Below are 27,974 nucleotides of genomic sequence, written 5' to 3'. Positions count from 1 at the left end.
CCTGCCTTTATAAAGGGGCTCAACAGATTTGATAGGGATCAATGTGTCATAGAGCATTTATACACACCGTGACTCAACATATGTGTGTGTGTGTTTAGATATTAAAAGAAAAGTCTTTAAAACAGTTCCACTTATCTTAACATAAAGTAATAAATCACAAGCAACCTATAAAAAACCGCATAAAAAAAGTATTTTTAACATAAACAAGGACACTGAGTCTAATCTCATTGGACACGTTGTTCCAGTTCTGTGTCACACTTACTTACTGTAACACAAGTATGAATACGGAAAAATAAAAGCTATATAAAACCCATTCCTTTGGGAGTCTTCTCTGGAACAAAGACAATAATACTGGCAAATTTTCCTCATTGACATTCATGCAATTTTGAAATCACGCAATGGCCTTTTAACAAGTTTTATGGGCCCAGCGGTCATGAAACTCACTCAACACATGCAGTAAATTACCGTTTAAAGTGTCAATTCGAGTAATGGAATGAGAATATAAAGGTAGTGAAGTGATTTATACCTGACGCCATCAATATTTCTCTTAAATAATCTCATCTGCGCCGTGCTTATTCTGCGAGGATGTTTTCGTTCTGCGTCCGGTTTCTCCCTTTCACGCCTCTCTCTATCTCTATCTCTATCCCGCTCACTCCCTTTCTTAGTCCCATGTTCCCCATTAGAAGCTCATATCCCAGTGACCTCCACAGAGTCTCCGCAGGCCACATGACCTAGAGGAGGGGGGGTGTCAAAGGACCTTCTTATATCATTACGCACACACTCTCACACACACATAAACCCTCTAGTGGCCGCGGTAATTGCTATGACACGGAAGGTCATTTCCAGAGACGATACAGAATAAGGCCAGGTTGCATGGGACTATTTTGCCTTAATCTGACCCCGTCTTGTGTGTGAGCATGTGAGAGACAAAGACAGTGAGTAAAATAATAGTAAGAAACATATTTATTCTTTATGTTTTCTGTTGAAGTTATAGATATTTTTTTCTTGCAGAAACCGTGCACGCAGATAGAAATACATGAATGTGTGCCTGGGACACACACACACACACACACATAGTTAAATATCTTTATCTCAGTGCAGGTCCTTTGTGTGGGTGGGCAGGTTATATTGACAGGTACTTTGTTTGTGTGTGTACTTTGCCTGTGTGTATATGCGCAGCCTCACTGTGCCTCTCTTTCAGACGGATCTTGCTTGTTCGTGGCAGATCGATGCGGCTTACTGACTAGGTCCAAGTCCGATGAAAGGAGAGGTTGCTCGTTGAAATTCCGCTATTTGCCACTCGACTCCTCTGTTGATCCACTTTGTTGCGGGTCATCGTGCACAATGTCACATCAATTGACTGGACTGATGGGAAGAGACAGCCAGAGAGAGAAAATATTTTCCTCAGTCAGACTGTATTCTTCTGAGTCTTTTATGTTCCTTCTCTTAGCTGGCAGACAGCACCAAACAGCTGAATAGTTTTAGCAAAGCATGTCTGCAAGGCTTGAAACTACATATATACTGTACAGTATGTATGGTTTTCTGCTCCTACTTAAGTAGGAATTAAACATCATGTATTTATAGGAGCAAAAGTTTGTCTTAGGATTGAGTGCCAAACTTCTAAAAAGTTCCTTTAAAGGATAACTCCACCAATTTCCGCATTACATTGTGTTCACAGGTCTTGGGGAGGACTACTGCATATTTGAAAAGAGTAGTATAAAGCTTTTTGCGGCTCCAGAGGAAGCTGCATGAATCTCATAAATTGCCTCCAGTGATGTCACTCAGTGGCTAAGCTTTGCATTGTGGGTAACGCCAGGCTCCAGGTTTTGAGAAGAAGTCCACCGGTATAGCATTGCACTCCTATAACGCTGAGATATCACCTTTTTTATTCCACACATTCTTCTTCCTTTTATAAAACCTGCTGCCTTCATTACCCACAATGCAACTCAGCTACTGCGACCGTCAGTGGAGGCAATTTATAAGATTATATTCAGCTTCCTCTCGAGACACAAAAGGCTTTGGTACTCGGGAAGACCTGTAAAAACACATAAATGTGTAAAAATTGTTGGAGTTACCCTTTAAGTTGCATTATGGAAATTGTTGAATTTGTTTTTTTTTTTTAGCTTGACTCGTTTTAGGCTTAAAGTCGGGATGTCTTGCCTTTCTTGTGCATTCAGAGACAGATGCACAGTCTCTCAGAAGTTGCCTAATTCTATGAAACTGCTCCTAAAGTTGAAAATAAGATTTTAAAAGTCTAAGTTTATATTGATGTTTTTCATTGGATGCCGTCCTTTAGCGAGCGTTGCTGAGGACCACTGATCAATCCCACTCAGAAAAATTGCTTTCAGCCGGGCCGTCTTTTTATTTTCAGAGAATCAATGGAATTCAGAACCAGAATCAATTAGAGAGTCCCCACCATATAATTTGTTTCAGACTGATGCCAAAGAAATAGCTTGTTGACGCCCCAAAATGTTAACACTGATGCAATGTTTATCCACCTGCGTCATCTGATATTGGATATCGCCTTCTTGTGTTAATTAGTATTTCTTGTGTTAACTATTGTACCTGCATGCATCAAGTACACAAACCAGTATGTGTTCTTATATATGTTACATTTACAATGCATAGCATTCTTAACCTTTTTGAATTGTCTACAGTTCAGGCTAATTTACACCCTTCATTTATTTAAATTGTCATATCAGAGTTTTACTTTGTATCGCCTGTCATCTTTGTCAGTTTCCTATTGTGTGTATCTTGCGTACTGGGTGTGTTTTCAAACGGTGCATTCCCTCCATGTATTTCCCTCTGCCTCAGTTTGCTCTGCTGTTGTTATTTGCTCAGTTCATTGTTATTCATGCCTTTGTTCCCACATTTCTCTTCCTCGAAATTGTTAGTTTCATTATATTTAATATGGCCCATTTGTCCTGTTCTTATTTGCTATATTCCTTTTTTTCACAGGCATTATAGATTTAATGATTCCCACAGGGAGTATTAAAGTTTGATCTTATTTTAACTTCTCTTTTGAGATCAGCGGGCGAAACTCAATTCTAAACTTTATATGGTTTTCTGACGCCGCTTTATAGACTCTTTGTCCTTTATCAACCTGCCATGTGCACGCAGACACACAGAGCCACACAAGCTTCTGCTTCTGCTTTCTGAGGAAGTGAGACCGTACTTGCTTTTGCAGGGATTTTCACAGGTTCATTGTCTGGGATGTGAAATTTTTAAAGGTTTTAATCCAGCTATAGAAGGCTACTTAGAAACGCAACGAGCTGCGAATGCACTCGTTCAGTCTTTTATTACTCTATCACAGCAGGAAATGTTAAATGACAGGTGTACTCTTGCAACTGCTAAAAAAAAAAAAAGCTTAGAAATATGTTGAAATTACAAACACAGTATTGTCCCACACATACATTATTGACGAATTTTAGAGATGGTGCTGAGACCTCATGGGACCCGTAGTAGACCAAGCGAAGGCAAAGAGAAACTCTTCATGTGCTCTTTGATCCTGTCTTATGTGTGTACAGGCGCTGTGTGCAGCTGTGGTGTTGCCTGATGTGCTGCAGACCATGGCGCTGGTGTTCAGTGGGGCAGATGTTATGTGCGCCACCGGGGACCCGACCATCTCCACCCCCTATCTCTTGGCCCAGCGTGCTGGTCAGAGGCTACAGATGGAGTTCCTGCACCAGAACAAACTCTCTGGTAAGCAACTACGAGGCCCCCCCTAAGCTACCGAGGTTTCTCTTCCTGCACGGCACAGTGACAGGTTTACCATTTCTTTTCCAGCTCATGCTACCTGTTTTTTTCAAAGCTAGCCAGCTAATGTATGTGATGATTCCAGTGAATTCACATTAAAATAACTATTTTGCAAAACAGCTTTAGGTTTGCGCTTGATGTTTATATGAATGATATTAAAAGACTGAGGCTAAAGCTAACAGGTAAACATTAGCATCCTCACCTCTTGATGCTTCATGTAGAAGACATTCTTGTATTTCAGGTTAGTGCTAGTTAGCTTTACTGCCGTTAGTCTCTAATTTCATACCAATGGAAATAAGCAGACTTTTATTTTTGTGCTGATGGGCTAGCAAATTTTCATCAGCTGTAGCTAGCTGGATAATGTGTGCTAACTCTGTGAGTTGTTTTACTGTTTCTAGCTGGCTCATGCTAGTTAGCCATGTCATGGTACAGTATTGTAAGTATATTATTATGCAGTTAAAATAGTCTTTCTTGTTAACATAATACTGATACTACAGATAGATAGCTAGATAGATAGATTGATACTTTATTCATCCCGAGGGAACATTAGACATCCAGTAGCAGCATACAACTGACAACAACAAGTTAAAACCAAGTTAAAGCCTATTACTCCTTACTAAAGCTGAACATGGAATGCCCTTTCTTTTTGTGAAACACTGATTACAGGTGAGGAATAACCGATAAGTTTGGCAAACGTAAATCTATCAATGAGTTTGGCCTTTAAAATGTAGTATAAATTTCTTCAAACCAAATAAGGAGCGGGACAGAGCTGCTAATGTTACCTTAAACTGTGATAGAGTGGCATTTCGTTCCTTCACAGTTAATGTAGGCTTGTTAGCTAGCATAAAATTAATTATTATTATTATTATTATAATGCTTCTTGTCTTTGGAATGCTAATGTTAGTGGTGAGAGCAGACAAACTGTCTGTTTAATTAACCTCTCACAGTGTGGTTCTTGTGTTAAGTTATTAAAAACAGACCCCACAATTACTGTTCATACTCTTTTATTCAATAATGAAGAGGAAAAGAGTTCCAGCTAAACTACACCAAACTTTCTATGGCCAGAGCTCAACCCAGGTGAGGTGCCACAGACCGTAGCTTTGAAACAGAATAACTCCTATATTCCCAGTCAGACTTAAAAAAGAGCTGACTCACTCACATAAATCTGTGAAAAGGCCTTTAAACTAGGTGTGCGAGTTGGACTTTTACGACCGTCGGCGCCACCCGCCTGCATTCAGCCCAATATCTTTACACTTTTAACAAGCCAATCATGTTTAAAAGTCATATTCACCGCTGTGCCGCCATGTTTATAATAGCACGGTGGGAGTTTTTTTCTCCACTGCCATGAATAGAAAATGAAGGCAAAAACCCACAAATTTGAAGTCAGCGTTTTAAGTAAAAGAATCTGTCACTCTCTCTCTTTTGCTTTTTCTTTGTGTCTTTGTCGACTCTCACCTATTTTTGCTTTGTTTTACCCACCTCATGTTCCTGGTGTCGCAGGCCCCGGCACAGATGTGCTGTGTTCTGTGGCTTCCTCATGACGGGTGTGTTTTGTTTGTGCGCTTCCACACAGGGCTGATGATAAGAATGTATTAGATTAAAGGAGCGAGAGGGGCCGTTGGCCGGGGCCGTGGGGAGACTTTCTCGGGAACTGTTTTTACATAATGTATGCGCTGCATCTGTGCACACTCGCCGCCACCGAGCCTGTTAGGGACTCCTAATTGCAAGCATGGGTCACCTGGTCACCATGGTGATGGCCCATTACTTGGAGGTGTGCTAGAAGACACACATCCAGACAGACAAACAGACACGCACACATTCAAGTGTGTGCTATTGTCCATCTGAAATGTGTAGCATACAGGCACTCTCTATATGCTCATTATGTGTCTGGAAGTTGTATGGCTTCATCATTAACGAACAGACAAATATGGAGCTAACCAGACTCTTCCTGTAGAGGTGGATGTCCAACTAAAACAGAGCAACTACTGCAGGCAAGAGGGACCTAGGTCATTGAGGTGACCAAGAGCCCAAATGCCACTCTGACATATTTATAGTGTTCTTGGCTGCAGAGGAGATCTTGCCTCAGGGACAAGAGTCAGTGCAGCTCTTTACAAGTTGGGACTGTGTGGCAGAGTGGCCTCAAGGGAGGTACTCCTAAATATGAAACAAGATGTCAACCCAGGATCACATGCCACACTAAGGATTGTGTCCAAGTACTTTAATATTTGACAAATCTGTTGTACATGAATCAGTGTTGGGCAAGTTAATCAGGAAGTGTAATATGTTTCCTTTTCCTTATTACTCCATTAAAAAGTCATAATATTACTTTATTTACTACTTGGTATCAAATGTTATCGGTTACCTTACTCATCATTTGTACTCGCAGTTATATGTCAGTGTAAGGCAGCCTGCCAACGATGAAAAACAAACAGCGCTCTGGCAACACATTAATGCAGCGTTACTTAATCGAGTAACTGAAATATAATTACTGATTTCCCTAACCATATTTTAATTGCCATGTGTGGATATTATAGCAATTATGTAATTTAACGTTATGTAGGATGTTGCAAAGTTATATATGATACGGTTTAGTGATGTATCAAAGTCCTACAACGCTCATTCTCAAGCCTAATGCCTGAAAATTTCAGTTTGTGTCCATATTTGTGTGTTCATATATAGTCAAGAAATGAAAAATACAGGGCAAAGATGAGGCTGTGCTGCTCCTCAGATCCCCTGTAACCTTTCTAGCAGGGAAAAAGCTGGTCGTAAAGCAACATAAATAAATGTATCTATAAATATATTTTGTGAAACCACACTGAAGACATAAACCATCATGGTGTGCTGAAAAAGATTAAGGCTCCGCACAAAACACACTGTCCAAATTCCCTATTTGACATTTTGCTACCGCCGGACACATTGTCACTTCACACAAAGCTGTGGAAAAGTGCCGTCTGCATTGTCTTTGTTGCGAGCGGCCCCCGGAGCCTGCAGAAAAAGACTAGTGAAAATTTTGATTAAACAAAAATTGAACTCTTTCAGTTGTTGTGCGCAGCGTTATGTCTGGGAACAATTCAATACCCATATGACACCATCCCGGCTGTGTAGCGCGGTGTTGTCAGAGGGAAGATAGAGGGAAGAATGAAAGGAGGCCACATAGCAGCCAATATCGAGGACAAAACAAGAGTTCAGAGTCCTTTTTGGAGTTTTAGAAACATCAACCTCGAATTACAGTTAACAATGGCTGCACACATCCGAGGTAATATAGGAAGAGTTATAGGTTTGTCATTCGTTTGCGGCGGTGTCTAGTCATGGAATTATGTGCAAAGCATTCCTCCCTATATTTGATTTTATAAACCGTCACAACAAGGATGCACTTCAAGCCTTCATTCAGCCACCACATGGTGCTTTAAAACAGAAGTATATTGAATGAAATGAAGACAAACATGGTTCTTTACCAAATTCATTATCCCCCCTGGTGAGAGACTGGGATAAGCCAGCAATAAACAATTGTCAGACACGCGGAACAATCCTCAGTCGTAACAAGTAAAGTCTAAATTGGAGTGTCTCTAAGTGTGAAGAAAACATTGCCGCTGCGTCTATTCGCAGGATGACTCGCGCTCCCAGTTTGTAAAAATAAAAATAGGAAAAACCCTCTATTTCCCCTGGATATAGTGTATCAAAACAAAGCTGTCAGCCTGCTTCTCCCAGAACCCCTCCGCCGTCCCTTCCCTCCACGGTGGCTCATTTGTAGCTCCGGCGTCGGGACATCCACTCATGGCAGAGCATTGCCACTTCATTAGCTCCTTCTCTCTTCGTATATGAGTGCATGCATGTGGGCCTCGACGGACCTCGCTCTCCCGCCCACACCTGCTCGCCCCAGAGCACCCTGGGATAACGTAGGAGCATGTTCATTTACATATCCCCATCCCAGATTCCATTAAAAAAAAAAAAGCCAATGGCAGCTCTCTGAGGCAGTGTCTCTTCGCATTTCAGGGACCCCCGAGGACAGCTTCAATGATGGATCTATCCCTTGTAGTCAGAGCCTTCCACTGCAGTGGTTTCTTGTACATTTTTAGGTTACTTTATCATTTGTTATGTCCAGTGTGTTCCCATATGTACCACCCAAGAGGCTGCATAGGCCGCATGAATACAAATTAAATCAAAATGCGTATATAGTATCAGGTTCCTCTCAAGTTTCGCTTTCATTACTAGACCCAAATACGTTTTAAATCTCATGAGATCAACGATTTTCCATTTTCAAGTTGTGGCAAACAGACAGTGTCAAAGAAAATATATTTTGGTACTGTTTAAGCTTCATTTTAAAAAATGAACACACACTGCCAAATGCAAATACTCTTCAAGATAATCTATTTTGGCACAAGTCATGTCTAACCAAGCTGTCACCAGTGTCTGGCCTGTCACTTGCCAGTGTGAACGTGGTGATGAATATGCCGTCAGACACCAAACACTGTGGATGCTGTACTTTGATCTGTGTTGATACCACTGTTGAATGCTAATTTACAGCCTCAGTGGTTAAAGAAACATGAACTGTAAGTGGGCAGTTGTGGGTTTGAAATCCCTGCAATAATCAGCGTCTCCACAAAAGCCTCGACACTAAATTGGAAGTAATACGCGATAAAAGGATCAGCTGATGGACTGAAGCTGTAAATGGAAATTCTCTTAACACCAAAATGAGCATTATAAATCCCCAAATGTTTCATAATTTCCCACATCTTGCTCGCTAATTTAGCAGGTATAGACCACTGATGGTGTGGCCAGTGTTGCAGTAACATCTGTGGCTTAAATGGATGACACAGAGGACCAGTTTGGCCAGCGAGCACTTTATTAACACAAAAAAAAAGAAGTTTCAGGACTTGTCACTCTCTGTGCTGGTGCCACTGGACCTTGGCTGAATGGAAAAACAAGCCGGTAATTGGTTGCGCCGCAGGTTCGTGACAATAACGACTGAGCTCCACCTGCCACTTAGCCTCGCTACGAAGATAACACATCCATCTGTACAAAATACACACCTACAAGTTTCTCTTTTGACAGTGAGATTCTTTGGAAAATGTTAATTAGTGACAAAAAGTATTAGGTCACTGGTTCCCATCAGTGCTTGTCTTAAGAAATTAATTTGTGGTCCACTGCATCAGAGTCGTAGCTCTATAGTTAATATTTAGACAGTAATGTCTTGGCTTTATTTGTTTATGTGGTAAACATTCACTAGGAGATACACTTGTATTGGTTGTATCTTTTAAATACATGTTACTGGAAGATGTCCTCAAACAGTGGCTTGTAATAATATGTAGGATAGGTCACATGATACAATAATAAACCTATCAACAAAGATATTATGATCAACCAATCAATCTATACACCGACTGATGTTAACAAAACACTGACATATTATTGCATCTGTATTATAGAGAGCCAGATATCTCTATCTGCTTACACCTCCACTCAAAGCCCCACTTAAAGCCCAATGAACAAAAGAAACTGAATGGGTGCGGCAGATTTTTAAAAATGGTGGCTGAAATAAAATGCCACGAGTACTCAACCAAGCAGAAATGCTCAGCGCTGCAAGCCCCACCCCCAAAATTCTTGTACTTTTGAAAAGTACTACCCCCCATGCAGGGACTTTTTGAGGGGTAACATAATGTCCCCAGAACTTAATTTTGACCCTGATCCCTACAGTTTCACGTTCTTTTAAAGGTCCCTGGGGAACGGTCCTGCTCGAGAAATACGCTAGCTACTACACTGCCTAACCCTAAACCTTTTGGGCGCTGGACAGGTAGCATACAGTGAGTTAATCAGACATTTTAAGCTAAAAGCAGCTCTATGGTATGCTTAGAAATAAGGCTGGTGGGAGCAGTGAAATAAAACAGTAAAGTCGTGGGCCTGAAAACCAAAACAATGAGCTAAAAGATGCTAAAAAGCTTAATGCAGCTAAGGGACTGTAGAATAGGCTGAAGCAACACCTTGTACATTAAGCAGTGTCATATTGCAATATTGCAGCTTAAAGCCAGCTATGTGTAGGATTCCAGATGGGTCTTAATGCAGACACTGGAGGAAAGTAGCGCTATTATTCCCTGGCATTGTTATACCTCTCTACCAACAAAACTTTTGCCATTAGAACTATTTATAAGACCTTAAACTCATAAAAAATCTAGAAATAAGGGCTTTCAGGTTGTAAATGTTTGATTTTGTCCTGAACAACTTGTGTCTTGCAGTAAGACAATGAACCCCTGCCGGCTCTTTCACTGTAAATCTGTGGATAAAAGCATTGGCTAATGCCGAAACTGTAAACAGAGCAATGCAAACATGTAAATTGTGTTTTATGGCGGCTCTCCACTCCACCCGGGAGGCCATTGTCTTGTAAAACCAAGCTAAACAGCCATGCCTCTTACTGTTGACATCATTCCGCTTCTTCTCAAAATGACACACCGCGGATTTGGAGGCAGAGAAGTTTTATTGTTGCCACCCGAGCATCCCTGACGCCTCGAATCTCTGAATCTTGCGGCACATTAAAAATTTATCCAGCAGGCTTGCTGTGTGGATAATAAAAAGAAGACACACCAAGACACACACACACACACACACACACACATACATACACAAACACTAAATCAGAGGCCCTGTTTCATCTCGGGTCTCCATTCCACCCTGTTGTAAGCAACATCGTAAGGCTCTGCCAATTTTTTTTCAGCACTTGTTGACGTTGTTTATGTTTTTAACCAATAAACACACTGTACACTGGACTGTGAGACGGGTCAGCAGGTCACAAGTGGCTGCTGAGAGTTTTTAAAGGTTTTTTTGGGGGGGGATTTTTTGTGTGGATGGTTTTAATTTTGAAAAGAAGTGCTTTTTGGCAAAAAAAAAGTGTTTGTGTGTTTATGTGTATCCTCTGGCTAAATAGCTCAATAAATAATACGTTTAATTTCTATAATCATGCGGATGAGCCATGTGCTTACACTTGGAAATCCGCTCTTCTGTCTTCTATTTTTTTTTTTTATCTTTAGCTTGTACACGTTGCATATGTTAGCCATTTACTACGTGTGACTTCACTGTCCTTGTGTGTGTGTGTGCGCGACTGCCTCTGATTACCCCACTGTCCACTGCTTGTCGGGGACCACTTTGTGACCGGTGCCGTGGGCGACCAGATGGCTAATTGAGCACTCTGTCATGTCACCTCCCTTCACTGGGGACTGAGCCAATCAGCACAGGCCAGACTTCTCAACTGCCGCCCCCACAGACATCACAGTCCCATCTTAACAGAGTCCAGCTTTAGGGGCCCACAGGGACTGTTTCGAAGGCTCATAGAGAGAGCCTTGTTACAACTGATCCAGCATCAAGCCACTGGCTTATTTACATTCTCTCAACCTGAGTGCTTTAAATTGTGTGTGTGAGTGTGAGTGTGAGTGTGTGTGTGTCTGTGTGTGTGTTGGACTCACTTCCCTGCAGTTTGCTGATTAAATTCTGTCAGATTCCATGTATTTATGACGCCGCTATTGGCAGACACATTCTCCGCATTAGATTAAAAGGCAGATTACAGATGTTGCTAACTAAAATGGCTTTATGTTACGCTGCTCCTGATTGGCTCTGCAGCCTTGGCATCACATCAAAAATATATTGCACTTGTTAGAAATGGCTACAGTGTATAAAAACGGCTGTATCATGCCAGATATGATGTCGCTGTCGATTTGATTGCCCCTTGCTACCAGCGAGGCTGATCGTGCCTCTGTTGGCTTGATTTTCATTTACAGTGTACAGTCTTCATTTATATTCACCGCGTTGGAGATCCATTGTCACTTTATTTAATCAGAAATCTCAATGATCAAGATCAACTGTACAACATCACAACAACAGTGCAGTCGCTACACACGAAGACATGCTAATTAAAACATTCACAAGTAGCTCTAAGGATGTCAGTAATTAGCTTAGAAGAATGAGTTTCTCTTACTTCAATTTGTGTAGCAGTTTGTTCCAGTAATAAGGTGCAAAATACTCGAAACTAGTTTTCCCAGTTCCCCACAGCGGGAATATTTTAAAGCCAAACTACCTTGGTTTTATTAAGTACAGTCCATGTGAGACTAAAAGGTGTATGTTCCCTTTACAAAACATTTGTTGTAGGCTTGAAATGTAGTGAAATACAGATAAGCTTACTTTTGCTTGCAGCTGTAGAGCTGTGATGTGTTGCGCTATAGTACAATCCTGCATCACAGCTGTGATCATGGCTGTTTTTTTTCATTACAGTGTGTCTTTAAACTCATTTTATGATAAGCTATCTGGTTATCTCGGGAAAACAAAAACATGTTCCTGTTACGTCGGTACAACAACATTTGTTTTTCCATGATGACGACGTGTTCTTGAGAAAACTGGTTATCACAGGAAAACTGAGGAAATTATATGTTTGACCATTAAGGGCTTCCGTACCATTGTGAAACTGTTAATGGATAAATACAGGCACAAAAATATCCTGTTTAAATAATCCAGTCAATGATATTTTTAGAAATATCAAGTGACCTGATATGATTAATGCAAACATTATTTTAAAACACTCAGTCTTGTCCACTGATGAGCAAACTAGGCCCCCAATGACCTTCCCAAGAGATATTAAAGGACGTATACCATAGTAAAAACATAATATAACAGTGTATGTCATATTTCCCTCCCCTACTAGATTTGTTAGTTCTTTAGTCACAGGTATTTAGATTCATAGAGACATCCTTGAGTCATCATTTAGAAACACAAGGCTTTGATCTAGGTGTGTACATGTAATATATAACATTTAAGAGTAATATTTTACTGTATTTATAGTATGTCACTGTAACTCAAAGACTACTGTGCATGTGAACACAATGAACAAGTTTGAGAACACAGACGTATTCAGAAGAAGCTGTCTCGTTAATGAGCTGATTGTTTTTTTCTCCGTGGCCCTGAGATGAGACGCCGGTGGTGTCAGTAAAGGGTGGAAATGTCGCTTCAATTAAAAGTGGTTTCAATTAAAGTTATTTTACCTTGCTTGATGAGAGAGCTGGAGGTAGTGAAGATAAAATCTGTGAGATATTGCCAAGGCCCCGGCAGAAAATTGAACCTCAGAATTGAAGCTAATTGAATTTGAGAACGATAAGGTTGAATGTGGGGAGCTCTTAAAGCTAGCAAGACAGCACGAGTAGAGGGAGTTTAGAAGAAAAGGGGGAAAATGAGGGAGGATGGCTTTCTAATTTAAATGGACAAAGATGAAGAGAGGACGGAGCGCAAAACTCACTCTCAACAGATACGGTACATGGAGGTTTGTGCCTTGAAATGCTCTCAGGACACTTTATCATTGACTTTGCAAGAGAACAATCGTGTGACAAAGTCATGACTAAATAAACAGTGGTTTGTATAATCTTATTTTATGCTGCTTGTGGGGGGAATAGATGGTAATAGTGTGCAGCTTCATGCATGCCCACAGAGAAATACTACCCACATGGAGGTCAGAGCTCAGGTTCAAGAACAGCAGTCATGAAGCTGGTGGGGATGCAGTGTCTTGCTTAAAGGCACTTTAACAATGGGGAAGAATGAATCCATGTTGTTTGACATTTGTTTCAGGCATTTTATGTGAATAAGTGTAGAATATAAACAGAGAATCACATGTGGGATCAGTGCTATCTTGATCCCAAAACATTCCAACATTACAAATCCAAACCTGTTGTTTTGCGACACTAGTGTGGCTTCAAAAGGGATGATTGACACGCCATGGAGGCTGCACATCTGGACAGATAATATACAGATAATATATGCTTAAAAGTGTGGTCTGCTGGCCAATGACAGCCCTCACAAACATCAATTTTACGTAGGTTGTTGAAAACAGATGTGTTTTCAGCTTTGTTACAAAACATTTTTACAGATAATCAATTTTGTAATGCTTTACTTAGATTTTATTGCTTCAGTTCATCTGAAATTGTATCAAAATGACTCAATTTAAATGGCAGTCAACCATGGATATGATTTTAAAAGTGCAAGTGAAGAATCAGATTGGTTCACTGCCAACATTACACTTATTGGGAAAAGGCCATTTCCTTGCTCATCAACTGTGTCTCCCCCCTTGTAGATTTCCCCAGACTGGAGCAGTGGACGGACAACACCTCCCTGTCTGACTCTTCCCTCTTCATGGATGGCTTCCTCTACATCTCCTCCGGCCCATCTAAGACGACGCTGGACCGCCGTGGAAGAGACGGTGAGCGCAAAATGCCGTTTTGCAAAACCACCCGGCAAGGCCAATCAATCCATCAATCCATTTGTAAGCAATTTAAACTGCGTGTTTGTCAGAGGTCTACTCCAGTTAAGCGCTGATCGATCAATCAGTGTCAGTCTGTCAGCTGTCAGCTGTCAAACTGCCAATCGTTTAATCCGTACACCAAACAGTCCAGTCAAAACGATCAATGAGTCTGTGTTTCAGATGCGTTCTGCATCGGCCCTCTGGGGATACTTGTCAGACAGAAGTATGTTCTTCGACGACCCAGCAGTGAATGCTCCACGGAAGTACGGGGTAAATTAGTGCAAGGTCAAAAAAATTTAAATAAGAAGAAATGAAATAATTTTGGTACGAGCCCTTTCTAAATCTACATGAGAGAAACCATCTCTAAAACTTCTGAATTCTCCTTCTTTTGTCTTCCAAGTCAGTTTAAAACTTTTAATCATTTCACACCCAAGCTACTCAGCTGCTGCTGAACCTCCTGCTCCGCGGATGGTCCCACTTCTCCAAACAGCTGGAGCGTTTCTTGGGCCCATGGGTAATTAGGAGAGGGAGCCAGCTTTGGTTGCTTCCCCCGGGGATGGAGGTTATTGGGAAGGTGGAGGAGTGGGTTGGAGAATGGGTGGGGGATGGAGGAGAAATGGGAGGAAAGAAGGTGTCCTGGTGGGGGGGTGACAGCTTGCAGCTACCTGCCACTTGAATGAGCTGAATCTACCATGTCGTGGGCAAGACATCCATCTCCATTTCCATCACCCCACACACGCTCTGCTCTCATTGGTGGTTGCACATGCTGGCTAATGAACAGGGCTGAGGCCCTGGAAATTGCCCCTTAGTGGAGATTGGGGGGAATTCCTACCAGTGTCTATTGAACTTCTCATTATTTGTTCAAATTGAATTCATTTCCAGTTCACTTGTTAAAGGATAACTCTTAATTTAATAGATTTTGGCATTCATTTCTGGTGGTTATGATAAGATTGTACTCACCAAAGTAATTGCTGAAATCTGGGAACACGGTGGACTCGCTACATCGAGGTCCAACGGGTCAAGAAACTTGAGTGGTCAGACGTGCAGACAGGTTTTAAATAAGGCTGATTTTAAAATAAAATTAACCAGATTAAATTAAACAATTTATGTGGAGAGTGTAACTGAAATGCCGCCAATAAATCCCTAACAAATTTAACACTCCACCTCTGCTGTCTCTTACAATAAATTGAATTACTGTTGGGTTTCTTCAGAACCTTTTGAAGAAATGTTTGGGTTACTTGCCAATCTGACTTATTTTTACAATGTTACCATATTCCTCTCAGTTATTAAGTTGGTAAGTGCAGTGTTATTTCTACTGTAAGGAAAGATTACCAAAACTGTAAAAGAAAAGAAACGTCACCATGATATGCCACTAAATCCTACACAGTGAGAAAGATTGCTGAACTTTTTATCAAAACGGAAAGAATAACAAACAAATGTCCTGTTGGTTCCCACTTCTATCTGATATTTTAGCTGCTAAATGCTGCGCTATGTTCACCAGCTAGTTTCTGGCAGTAAAACCAAGACAATAAGCTAAAAAATGTTCCATAGAGCTGAAGTGAAGTGCAGGCTTGGGTGATAATTGTCAGTATGAGGTAAACCATCCCCCATTTACTCACTCAATGTCTTGCCTACAAACTATCTGATTGGTTACACATCACAAGTTACAGCCTTTCAACACTGAATAATAAGCAAGGTAACCAACTAACAACCAAGTAAGTTCTGTAATACATGTAGTGTGGTGGAAGAAAAAAGTAGCAGAAACAGGAAATCCTCAAGTAAAGTACCTGAAAATTGTACTTAAGTACAGTACTGGAGTGAATTGTGACCAGTTATTCTACATTTTGACACTAAGATTTAAGTTTTTACTGCACATTCATATCAGTAGTAGTTGTAGAAAAGAGGACCATTGGCTGTTCTTGCAGAACCCTTTGGACTGACAATGTGTGGTCTGTGTTCCACCTACTGTACAGCGAGCTCTTGCTTCAGATGAAGTAATAACGCAACAGGTGTCCATTTTGTGGAGGTCCATTTTAGTCACTGCTGTGCTTTCTGCCCCACTCACAGACCCCGCTCTGTGCCCGAGTTGTCTCCCCTCAGATAAGTGCTTTAATATTTCGGCCGATAAATACCTTGTTATTTCATCTATTATGGAGGGCCATACAAGTTTGGCTTTTGTGCTTTAATGGCGCTTTAACTGCCGCTGCGGCTGTTGAAAAATTCAAGGGTTGTTGGGTTTAAAACTCGACGCGTTCCAACTTCTTCAATCACGAGGAAGCGCTGTCAGGACTTTGTGAGCATGGAGGGATGAGGTATTTTTGAATGTACTCCAGGATGCCTTTCGCTCCCAGGCTAATGGTTTGATGGTCTATAGATACACCCAGGTTCTTAATAATTCATAGGTTGTGCTCAGGGCCTAATAAAAGCACTCTGCTACAGCATCTTAAACTTCTTTGCCTTTTTTTTTTGTCTGAAGAAGACTCCAATAGTCTTTCATGCTTCCACTGATGGGAACTAAATTCCGAGTACGACATAAATTAATTTGGCAAGCAATTTTGGTAATGGCCTTGACAGAGGTGGCATGGGGGATCGTTGTGCCAGTCTACCATAATGAAATAAAATACCGTGCTGCTTAGCATTTAGCAAACGTGTCAGTCTAGATGCTGCGGGGAATATAGATTAGGATTAAAAAAACAATGTTCCTTGTTGTTTTATTTGTGCCGAAATCAAGGTTGAACTGGTTTATCGTCCAGCGTGGCACCACTTTATTAGCTGTTTGTGGCTCCGCTCCATATCAGGTTTACGCAGTTGATTCCAGCGTAAATGAACTCCCCCCCTCCTCCTAAATGGACTGAAGAGTGACTCATGCTACTTTCACATTAAAGAGTGTGTACATGCTTTGTGTGCATCCGTGTCTGTCTGTGCGCCCGTGACAGTCTTCGGGGGGAGAAAGGGACAGTCGGCAGTTACTGTCTGAAATGGTGAGTGGCAGCAGGGAAATGGCAGCCTTAATTTCTGATTAGTTTTGTCTTTTCCTCATCAGCTGCGCTCTGGTTTCGTGCCTGCGACAGTAACTCACAAATGGCAGGGAGAGAGAGAGAGAGAGGAAGGAGGAGGGGATGTGGAAGGAGAGGAAGGGGGAGTAGAATTATGTTAACAGTTTTATTGAGGACACAAATCTGAGCCCATATGAACATTCAATTACTTGCATCTACAAAGCTGGAGTCAGGTTTTTGATAATAAACCAAATCCCCTTTATGGTTTGTGTTAAAAAACATTTTTCAAAAGGTTGTTAAATGATTCTAAGCTGTCACATTTATGTTATTCTGTTTTATATTTTATGAGAAGAGAATAAAGCCTATTTAAACTATTTGTCTTAATTCAATATGCTTTTTAGAAGATTTTTGCTCATATTACTGTGCCTCTGCTTGCTTAAATGAGTGAGTGCTGCTGTTGCTTAGGCCAGAAATACATGGCAGATAGTGTTTCTTTTTTTCTTTATCTTATGCCATATCTGTCCATTCCTCCCTGTAATGAAGTGGGCTGTAATTCTGGCACAGACAGATCGTTCAGATCCCTTCAGTTTCTCGATTTCCATTTCCAGCCCCCTGACAAGCTGTCCAGCAGATGTCTTCATCACAGATATTTTAGTCTGATGGCGAGATAGGCAGAAGATTGGCGGAAGAGGGAGAGGTGGGAGAGTGAGGGAGGGAAGAGGGTGATTTAGTGGAAGGGGGCACGGCCTGCTTTTTTCGATGCATACTGAAATGGGTGTCTGTGCAATGTAGATAAAAAGTTTAGGGCGACATTGGGTGTGAGCTCGAGGAGTGCAGCTAAAAATAAAGCCCGAGACACAATCAGAGTCAAAACTTTTGAGCAAATACGTTATTCTGTAAGTTGGTCCATTGAATCAGTGAACAATAAGACAGTTTAATTGCCACATCGATGACTTCATTAGGTTAATCAACCTGCTCATCTTGCCTACTTGGAGCATTTAGCGAAAACAAATTGCGTAAGTGAGATAGGAGGTGAAAAAACAAGCGAGAGAGATAGATAGAGAGAGAGAGAGATTCCACATATAGTCTGGAAAATGCTGTGCGGGGAACGCTCTTGGCGCACAAGGTAATTGGCCCAATTTAGCTGGTGGAGGCATGTACCATGGTTGGCTTCCGCTTGCGTTGTCTCTGGCGGCTGGTTGCGGTCTCCCGTGGAGAACGGCTGGGCCGCAGAGCCATTGCTGTGTGTGGGGAACAGCTGGCAATGGACGCAGCTGCTTGATTGTAAATCAAGCACTATTGTTCCCCCCATTGCGCTGGTGCTTGTGCAGAAGCTAGTGGTATCCCCACCCGCTAAGGAAATGCAGAACTACAAACAAAGAAGGAAGAAGGATGCTTGCGATTCGGCGATGTGCAGGGTTTTGATAAAGCCCGTTTCCTGGGGGAATATCTTGAAGGGATCCAAAGACATTCACTGCTGTGTTCGAAAGTAAATTGTGCCACAAATTCCAACACAGACGAATAATAGTGAGTAAAACCCATTCCACATTTACACCGCAGTCATTATGGTTCTGAAGTGGTAGCAACACCACTGGTAAGTGTTCCATCTTGGATTATATCAGAACAACTATCTTCCTGGTTTGATTCATTCTTTTACTTTCGGCCCTCCATGATGTCTAATTCCTGTCATCACTGCCTCTTCTGTCTTTCTACCCAATCCCTTATATTCATTCACAATTCAAAGCTTAAAGAGATAACTGTAGCTGAAATTACATTTATAGTCTCTCAACACCTTTTGGCCTCCCTTTAATCCCTATCCTTTCCAAACCCTCTGTTTCCCCAGCATGTTAAGGCCTCATGCGGCTATCTGTTCCTGTGGGTTTGCTGGCCATTATTAGGATAATTCTTCAGAAACTGGTTGGTCGAACACTGAGCCCATTCATGTGTCCGCACTGTCTGGACCCAAGATCCCGTAGCAATTTGCTTCCCAGATTCGCAGAGGGATTTTTAATGTCTTTCTCCTTGTACTTGAGAGGAAATTAAAAACATTTTTTTTAGCCCTTTTCAGCGTAGATAAAAGATTTTGTTCAAGGAGACAGGTTCCAGATGCCACGTGCTGACATCAAAATGAGATCTATTAATATTTCTGACATATTAGGACATTTGAGTCTCCTCATTTACATGTTTCAAATTCTATACCCTTTGGGATGTTACATGCCCTTGACCAAAGGTTCCCAAACGTTTTGGCTTACGAACCCTCAAAACAAAGCAATGTCTCCTGCCACGCCTCGTTACTGGATGTCTTCTGCTTGTGACAAGATCAGTTAAAGAGTAATCTTTTTAAAATCATAGTTTTATCTGAATTTACAGAGGTCTAAAGAGGTGAAATTATTTTGTAATGTATAAAAAAAATGGGCATGAAAAGAAACATAATAATGTGTAGCAGAAATATAGTATTGGTGCCTTCTAATTGTCTTAATCATCTTGGGTTTAGGAACTATTGGTCTGGGACCATAGTTCCCGACCTTTATGACTCATGACCCCTTTTAACTACTTGTCTGGTTGGACCTGTTAATGGGCTGTGACCTTGTCACCTGAGAAAACAATATTATGAGTCTAGAGCCACCCTTTGTAAAGAAAACTATAGTGTTGGATAGAAAACCAATGCACTGGACAAATTAAAATTGTGACCTGATTATGCTACATTAAAAGTCAGGCAGTCACTTAAGATAGTTAATAGCTGCACTTAATTGTTTAGTACTAAATCCAACATTTTTAAAGACATTTGACTCAAAAGCACAAAGGTCATCCTGCTGGTGGTGATGCAGGAAAAGCCCCGGGGATCATGAAAGTCATTTGGATTCATCCTCCGTGAGACATGAATGGCTGGACCAAAAAATGAATCTCGTAGATGTTGAGATAATTCACCGGATATGTAAAGAAGTTGACTGCCACAGAAACGTTCATCCTCCCGAGAGCGCGAATGACTGAATCAAAATCTGGGTCAGTCCATCTCATAGATCTTGAGCTCTTACACTGGATAGGTAAAGCGGTTGAGCACCACAGAAAAGTCACAAGGACTCATCCTCTGGAGAGCAGGAATAGCTATACCAGAATTTGTGTCAGTCCATCTCATGGATGTTGAGATATTACACTGGAAAGGTAAAAAAGTTGAGCGCTTCAGGAAAGGTCAGGAGGATCACCAAAGGCATTAGGATTCATCCTTTGGGCACCATAGATGTCTTTACCAAATTTCATGGCCATCCCTCCAATAGATGTTGAGATATTTCAGGCTGGACCAGAGTTGTGGACAAATCAACCGATCGACCGTACAGCCTTTCCTCTAACTCGACTACAATAAACAAATTTTTTATAGTAACATGTATAAAAACAATTATTAGAACCCCAAGTTGGGGACCATTACCCTCGACAATACGTGTTTCAGTATCAATATTGGTCCATTACTTAAACCCTCTGCATCCTGAAGCCATTATAAAGCAAAATGTCTAGATAATCAATGACATTACAGCTTTCTAGCAGCTCATAATAGCAATTGACTTCAGTTAGGAAATCAAGTGTGCCTCTTAAGAAGATGATTGTGTGAGTGTTGCAGATGGTACAAATGAAACCATTCAGTTATTACCCTATTAGAGGAGAGGCAGAGGGGAGGAAGACAAATCTACAGGAAAATATTGCACAAAACAAGAACTTAACTACTCTCCGGTGGGAAATGATGGACATGACATTTTCGGCAGAACCTTAGCAATCTGGGGACACATTTGCAACGGATGTGAAGTGCATTACGATCTTTTCTGTCACAAAGACAACGGTGCGTCCTGTCAGATAGATTGGATTGGTAATGACTTTAAATACCATAGTCAGTCACTCTCCGTCTCCCACACACACACACGCATACAAAACTGCTGCATGCACGGTCAGTCTCAGATAGAGATGATGATTCTTCTGCTGCTGGAATAATTTCGAAGCAAAGTGGGGTCAGAAGAACAGTATTTTTTAAATGCCAGAGTAAGCGACAAAGATATAAGTCGTTGCGTAGTTTTAAGGCTGTGTGTAGAATCGTGTCCAAATTGTTTTTTTTTTTTGTTTTGTTTTGTTTTTTTTTGAGACAGAAAAAGACAAAGAAAAAGTCAGAAAGAGCCATACAGAGAGGCAGAGCAGGGGTGAACAGAGCAAAACTGACATCCTCCTTCCCGATGCTTATCACATCCTTTTTCTTTTAACAGCCAGTTGTAGACACTTCCTTTTTTTTATTGGAACTATATCTGTTCCTTCAGAAACATCACACACAGTTGGCAGAGGAATGCACAATTAGCATATTCATGAGACGAATACAGTGGAAACTTTGGAGTTGCAAGCGACAGGGGGTGTAGAGGGGGCTGTTGGTGTGTCTGTGTGTGTGTTTGTGTGTGTGTGTGTGTGTGTGTGTGTGTTGCGGAACAAAAAAGCAGATGGCACGGTGACTTTGAAAATCCAAAATTAGGTATGTTTTTATGAACTTCATGCTCATTGGCTATGTAAATCGCAGTCAGACAATCATGAAAGACAATGTTGTGTGTTTTCCAGCTTTTCCACTGAGATCATGTTCGTTGATTGAAATCTGTTCGGCACTTGGAGCCTCTAAACTCTTTTAATTCTGCGTTTGCGTGCCCTCACATGCAGAATGCTTGACTTAGTTGTCCTCTAATGGACGTAAAAATAAAGGACTGTTTTCTCACTTAAGTCAGCAAAACTTCGTAGTGGACACAAACTAAACCCATCTGTTCTTGAGATGTTTGTATTCCTCACTCCATGCCGAGACTTCTTTTGTCGATTTGGGAATGAAGGCCACAGTCTGCCAGTTGTCTTTAAACTGTGCTTTTACTAATTACACTATGGATGTTCTTTTTTCTCTTGGCTTACATACTTGGAAGCTGTTTCTGGAAGGGTGTTAGCTTGAAATCCTGGCCTTCAGGTGGTGTGATCTGTTTACGTCTGCATGGTTTAGACTTTGGATAAAAACAACTTGGTGTTTGAGTTAGCTGCACCCTAAAGAAAAAGGCAAGCGGAGGCCTGTGACACTGCCGCATCTCCAGCCATCCATCCATGTGTGAAAGCTGAATGCGCGTCTTTATCTCAGAACCTTTAAACAATTTCTTGCTCGTGCCGTTTTAGCTTGTGGAGAGTCATTAGCTGTGTTAAATAGAGCTGGAGTGGTGCTAATTGTTCACAAACCACTCACTGACATTGCAGGCTCTAATTAATTTATTTTTCTGACTCCACAAACAATAGCCAATTTGTTGAATTTTATCAGTATGCAAATGCACGGCTCTACAGTAGTAATCCAATAGAGGCACCAGACATATTGGAGGATTGTGGGTACATAAGGAAAAGGCTATAAATGGTGTCGAATTAGCATCAGATCAGTGTCAAAATGTTTCCCCAATATTGCAGATTTTGAAGTTGCTAATCTCTTTACATGCAGGAAACACTTTACCGCCTGTAATGCAGCTGCCCCCAAAATCTTGGGTTTTACATCAAGAGTGTTTGTTTTGTATGATTGGATGAACGTGATCTTGCGAGCCAAGGAAAAAAATGCCATAGCTGCAGAACAAACAGGGAAGAGACTTAGTTACACAGGAGTATAAGCACCGTGCGCAGAATCAAGTTCCAACACTTTATTTATTCATCCGGAGGAGCAGTGATTTTCCTAGGTTGAAAATGTCAAGTCATGAACAGTTAATGAGCAAAAAAAGTGAGATAATTTTAGCACACTTTGGTAGAAAGATGCAATATGTAAGAATAGGCCGCCTCTTGAAATCATACTCTGAACAAATAGGGGGCAGCAAATCAACAGAGTAACTGCTGCTAACTGTAGCCGCTGTTGGCTTGTTAGCTCAGTTAGCCGTGGTGGTCTGGACTGAAGGAAAAAAGAAAATATAATGTGCCATAATACTGTAATTGCCACTTATGGCCACAGGGTGTGCTGTTCAGCAGTGTTACTTAGTCTTTTTTTTAGATCTATGTTTAAAGGTGCACTATATAGTTTTGGGGAAAACATTGATTGTTTATGCCTCAACAAACCAAATAAACAAACTCTCTTTGTTTTCATGACTGAATAAACTGAATAAACAAACTGACCTTAAAGGACAGCACAATTTCATACTGTTTTACTTAGATATACTTTATATTTGGCGGACCCTGCCACCTTTCTAGCTTCAAACAGTGTTCTGGGGACGTTATTTTCCTCTGAGAACAGCTTGTTTATTCAGTTATGGTAACATTTTTGTATTATTACCTCATTAATATTGTGAATTTCAAAATCTGAGTTTGAAGTTCTTCTCCAAAACTACATAGTGCCCCTTTAAGTTGTCTAAACTCTGGTCCTTTTTTGCCGGTTTAAACATCAGCAAAAACATTTAACAGGTCATTTTGGTATGCAAAAAAGTGTGCAATTACAAAATGTGTGAACTGTGTTTGTGGCCAACCTCGCATGTATCTGTATGTTTTTGTTCATACGTCATTATGTGTGTATATTTCAGACATGGCCCGTCGTTGGTGTACATTGGAGGGCGGCTTCCTGAGTTACTATGAGAGTGAGCGAAGCCCGTCAGCCATCGGCAGGGTGGACGTCACTGATGTGGTCAGCCTGGCTGTCAGCAACACAGAGACCATGACTGGAGCTGGGTATGAACACCACACACACACACACACACACACACACACACACACACACACACACACACACACACACACACACACACACACACACACACACACACACACACACACACAGGCAAGATCAGAAAAACTGTGATCTTGAAAGTATTTTCTTCATCTACACTTAATGTAGATAAATGATAAATAAACTTAATTAAAAAAAGTATCCTAAACCTTGAAAAACAGCGAAATTGGACTTAATGTGCTTAATAACAAGCAGTGAATAACAATTAATATTAATCTTAATCCTGTAGCATTAAGTGGCAGTTTACATATAATTCGTACTTCACAGCAGTTCAGCCAGGCTACAGGGCTTTCATTTACACTCAACATTCAAATTTGCTCTCAGACTCACATGCCCCGAACACATTCACATGCACATACACAGCTAAACCACTTTTCAATGCTTAATTTTCATGCCCTCTGCTACATAATAATTTTATATGTGATTGTTGAAGCTTTTAAATGATTTATTTCCTTTTGTTTGGCAAAAATTACAGTCTCCTGCACGTGTAATTCATATATTACAGAGCTCCAGCGTGGTTTAACATGCACACACACACACACGTGTAAACACAGACGTCTGCACAGTTTCCCTCCCTCGTCATATGGCTCATTAGCATAATCTTAACTTGAGCATTATTCAATTTAACAGAAGCCATCAGGGCTTTATGAGCGCTATATTTTCCTGTTTACTTTGCTGCGACTTTAACTGCCCTCCCTTCACCGCGCCGCCTCCCTCTATCACTTCTCTCAGGTTATGATTCAATTAAAAAAAAAAAAAAAGTTGCTCCGACAACAAACTTTTCTTTATTTCTTCTGGAAGAGCTGAAGAAGAAACAGATGTCTCGATCCTTTCTTGCTCACCCTCTCTCTCTGCTCCCATTGGGTCGTGCTGTGTGTGTGTTTGTGTGTGTTTGCGTGTGTGTGCGAGCTCCAATAATGGCTTATGATTAAAGCATAAGCCAGGTCCTTAATGACAGCAGCAGATGTTATGAAGAGGGAACAATGCTTTTATTTGTAAGTGTTATTTATACAGCCATTAGAAACACATCTGGCCAGCTAAAACTATGACCTTTCTAATGAGCTGGACACATTCAAGAAGTCATGACAGGTTACAAAGATAACGCTGTGTGCGCGCAGACTCTACAGAGCAACAGCGACATGCGCCATTTTTAGCTTATATCCCAGATACAGGTCATGGCTTCGCCCCCAGAAAGGCTATTATTTCTCCGTCGCTAACGCTCATAATGGCTGTGCGTTTCACTAGATTAAACTCTGCCTCACTCCCTCTCGCTACTGCAACTTTCCAGCGTTCCCAGCATGCCTGCGCGACAGAGAGAGCTCACACCTCACCTCTTGACTGTCTGGCGCTCATGAATATTAACGTATGCAGATGACACACTCCCACCAGCAGCCTATCGCCGCGCTACAGGAGGCCGTAGGTGTCGCTTCCATTAAACACAGCGTTTGGGTAATTTCACCGTGGCAGAGGACACCGTGAATTATAGCGCGGCCCCGACACATACGTCTGCTAAAGTTGTATGAATATTACAATCCCACTCCTAAGGAATTAATGCAAAGGGAGCGTGTCGGCTGGTGATAAGTTGGGGTTTTGTCTGGACTTTTTTTTTGACTCATCCGCCTGTTTCGAACAAGAATGTTTCTAAGTCGATCGTGACCTTCAAATTCAGCTGGAAACCTTTTTCTGTTTTCCCTTTTCCTCTTTTCAGCTGCTCGCACCATTTCACTCGCTCCGTCGTCCTCTTTATCACTGTCTGCGAGTTTTTAAAGACTTTTAGAAGGGCTTAGTTGCTAACTTTGTCAGCGAGATGGGCTATATATATATGAGGGCTGGGGATTTAAGACTTTTTAGAGCACACAAAAGCCTTCAGGAGGAAATAAAAGGCTACAGAATTGCATATAGATATCTCTATGCATGTTAAAACCGCAGGTGAGACTCCACAAGGAAAAGTGGGAGTGAGCTCTGTGTAACTTTACTCAAGCATGGAAAGTGCTTTTCTTACTACAGCACACGAACATTGAACTTATTGATCTTTTTTTTAATCCTGTAATTTTCCAAATCCAGTCATTTGCCTCAGCCAATATCAAATCTACTGTGGTTATGTTTTGCCAATGTCAACAATATGAGTAAGAATTAAAGACAGTAGGGAGGCAAAGTCTGTGCAAATATAATGACTAAAACTACTCATTTGGTCTTTTCTCATAACTAACAGTGTTGCAACACTACAAACATTGTGGTTCTTCTTTATGGAGGACTGAACCCGACAGAGACATTATTTAATAAATAAAATGCAATATAAATAGATATTTCTGCTTTTATTTGCCTCTATATTTATTTACCTTTGTATTAATTCAACAATAATTTACTCTGCCATTTCATTTTTTATTCATTCATTCATTCATTCATTTTTTATTTCTGTATTATTTACTATATACCATTGGTTATTTCCACAGACAGATTAATTCAGGCATTTCTTTTTACTTTTCCTTTTCATTATGCAAATACACAGGCTGTAAAGTAGGGCTGTGATTGGCTTTGAATGATAATTATTTCGTAAAAGATATTTGAATTTAATTAATTTTTTAAATTAATTAATGCCTACATTTATTTTGAAATTAATAATGGTATATTAATTCATTTATTGAGCCATTTCTTTATTTATTTCTGTTATGGCAGGTTTAGTCCTCCGTACTTTTTCGGCTTTGCACGAATACACACTCTAGCAGGGCGGAAATCATTAGAAAATTAATTAATTAGTCAATAACCAGCAACTGTTGTGAAAATCAAGTTAGAATTAAAGTCATTTTTCAAACTAAAGAAGATTTACTGCTTTTCTTTGTCTCATTTTGTTTTTTAGACGGACAAAAACCGAACACATCGGGCTTCAGTGGACACACATTGGACATATTCATATATAGTAATTGTAAAATGTCCTTTAGTTGCAGCCTTACACATACTGTTAGCATACATTTTGCTTACTGCACTTCCTCAGTCAGTGTCACTTCAGGCCGTGATCAGACGGCACACTTGCGAGGCTGCTGGGTAACAGACATCAGTGCGTTTACATGAACTTAAATAACCGGGACACTGTCAGCTTTTTGCAGTAATCATCATATATTAAGTAGAGGAAAAGATTAAAATAAATCTGGTTAACGCAGCAAGATTCCTGCTGAATATACTTAATGTCCTGGCCATGTATGTGCCTAACCCCCATTTTTAACATCTTCTTTACATGTGTGCATGTGCATGAGGAAGACAGTCAGACTTCAGAGTATTGCAGGTGTAACTGTGGCAGACGTGTGGGTGAAAGGAAAGATAAATCCTGCTCTTATCTAAAATAACTGAACAGAAAGTCTGACTACAGGTGAAACTAAACAAGTCCTCAGATGAACAGTAAATAGATGTGAGTAGATGTTAAGTTCATTGGTCTTGTTTGTGGATGCATCACTTAATGATCTGCCTTTTATTTAATAGCCGATCAATTGTATTTAGTGTGTAAGGCGGCCTCCTAGCAGCTATACTAATGTCTTTTTGGACAGCATCTATTAGATTGTGTGTCAGTGTTACTACTGTTGTTGTTGTTGCAGATCATCTCTCATACAGCATGTTATCTGACTTTTGTCTCTGTTGTTATTCACCCCACTTGGCCCACTAGTTTCCACTCCAGGGATTAATTAAGTTTAGGGCTGCTACTAATGATCCTTTTCATTGTCGATTAATCTGTCGATTATTTTCTAGATTAATTGATAAGTTGTTTGGTTTACAAAGTGTCAGAAAATGGTGAAAAAGTCAATCAGTGAGATAACTCCCCCAAATGTCGTCAACCCAAACATATTCAGTTAACGTCATAGAGGAGCAGGGGTCAAAAAACTTGACATCAGCTTTGGAGGGAACAATTAAAACATAAGATTTTCTCAGGTGCTGAGGGGGACACCAAAAGCTGTGCCGTAGCGCTGCTAACAAACACTACATTTCACCACAGCTTCTCTCATTGACTTGTGTTTGTTGTGACCGTGGCTAGCTAGCAAACGTCAGCTATTTGCTATCGAAAAAAATTGACTTATAAGTCAGTCTCAGGGTTGCCCCCCCTGCCCCCCCCCCTTGGATTTACGCCTATGTAGAGGACTAAAGAAACCAGAAAATGCTCACATTTAAGAGGCTGCAATCAGAGAATTGTAACTTTTTTCTTACTCAAGCCAATTAATCACCAATCAAA

At 40.8% G+C, this 27,974-nt stretch overlaps 1 protein-coding gene across 1 annotated transcript in view; it reads left to right on the top strand.

Moving 5' to 3' along the window:
- arap2 (ArfGAP with RhoGAP domain, ankyrin repeat and PH domain 2) overlaps positions 1-27,974 on the top strand; it is a 119,288-nt gene that overhangs the window by 55,173 nt on the left and 36,141 nt on the right. The window contains exons 14-16 of the mRNA XM_073475204.1: positions 3,528-3,702; positions 13,853-13,978; positions 23,556-23,700. Coding sequence (XP_073331305.1) covers positions 3,528-3,702; positions 13,853-13,978; positions 23,556-23,700 — 446 coding nt within the window. The remainder of the gene's footprint in view (positions 1-3,527; positions 3,703-13,852; positions 13,979-23,555; positions 23,701-27,974) is intronic.

Source organism: Pagrus major, chromosome 10, assembly GCF_040436345.1.
Source record: "Pagrus major chromosome 10, Pma_NU_1.0".
NCBI classification, from domain to species: Eukaryota; Metazoa; Chordata; class Actinopteri; order Spariformes; family Sparidae; genus Pagrus; species Pagrus major.
The sequence above is the reverse complement of the archived record's forward strand: the minus strand, read 5'-3'. Positions and strand labels throughout refer to the sequence as shown.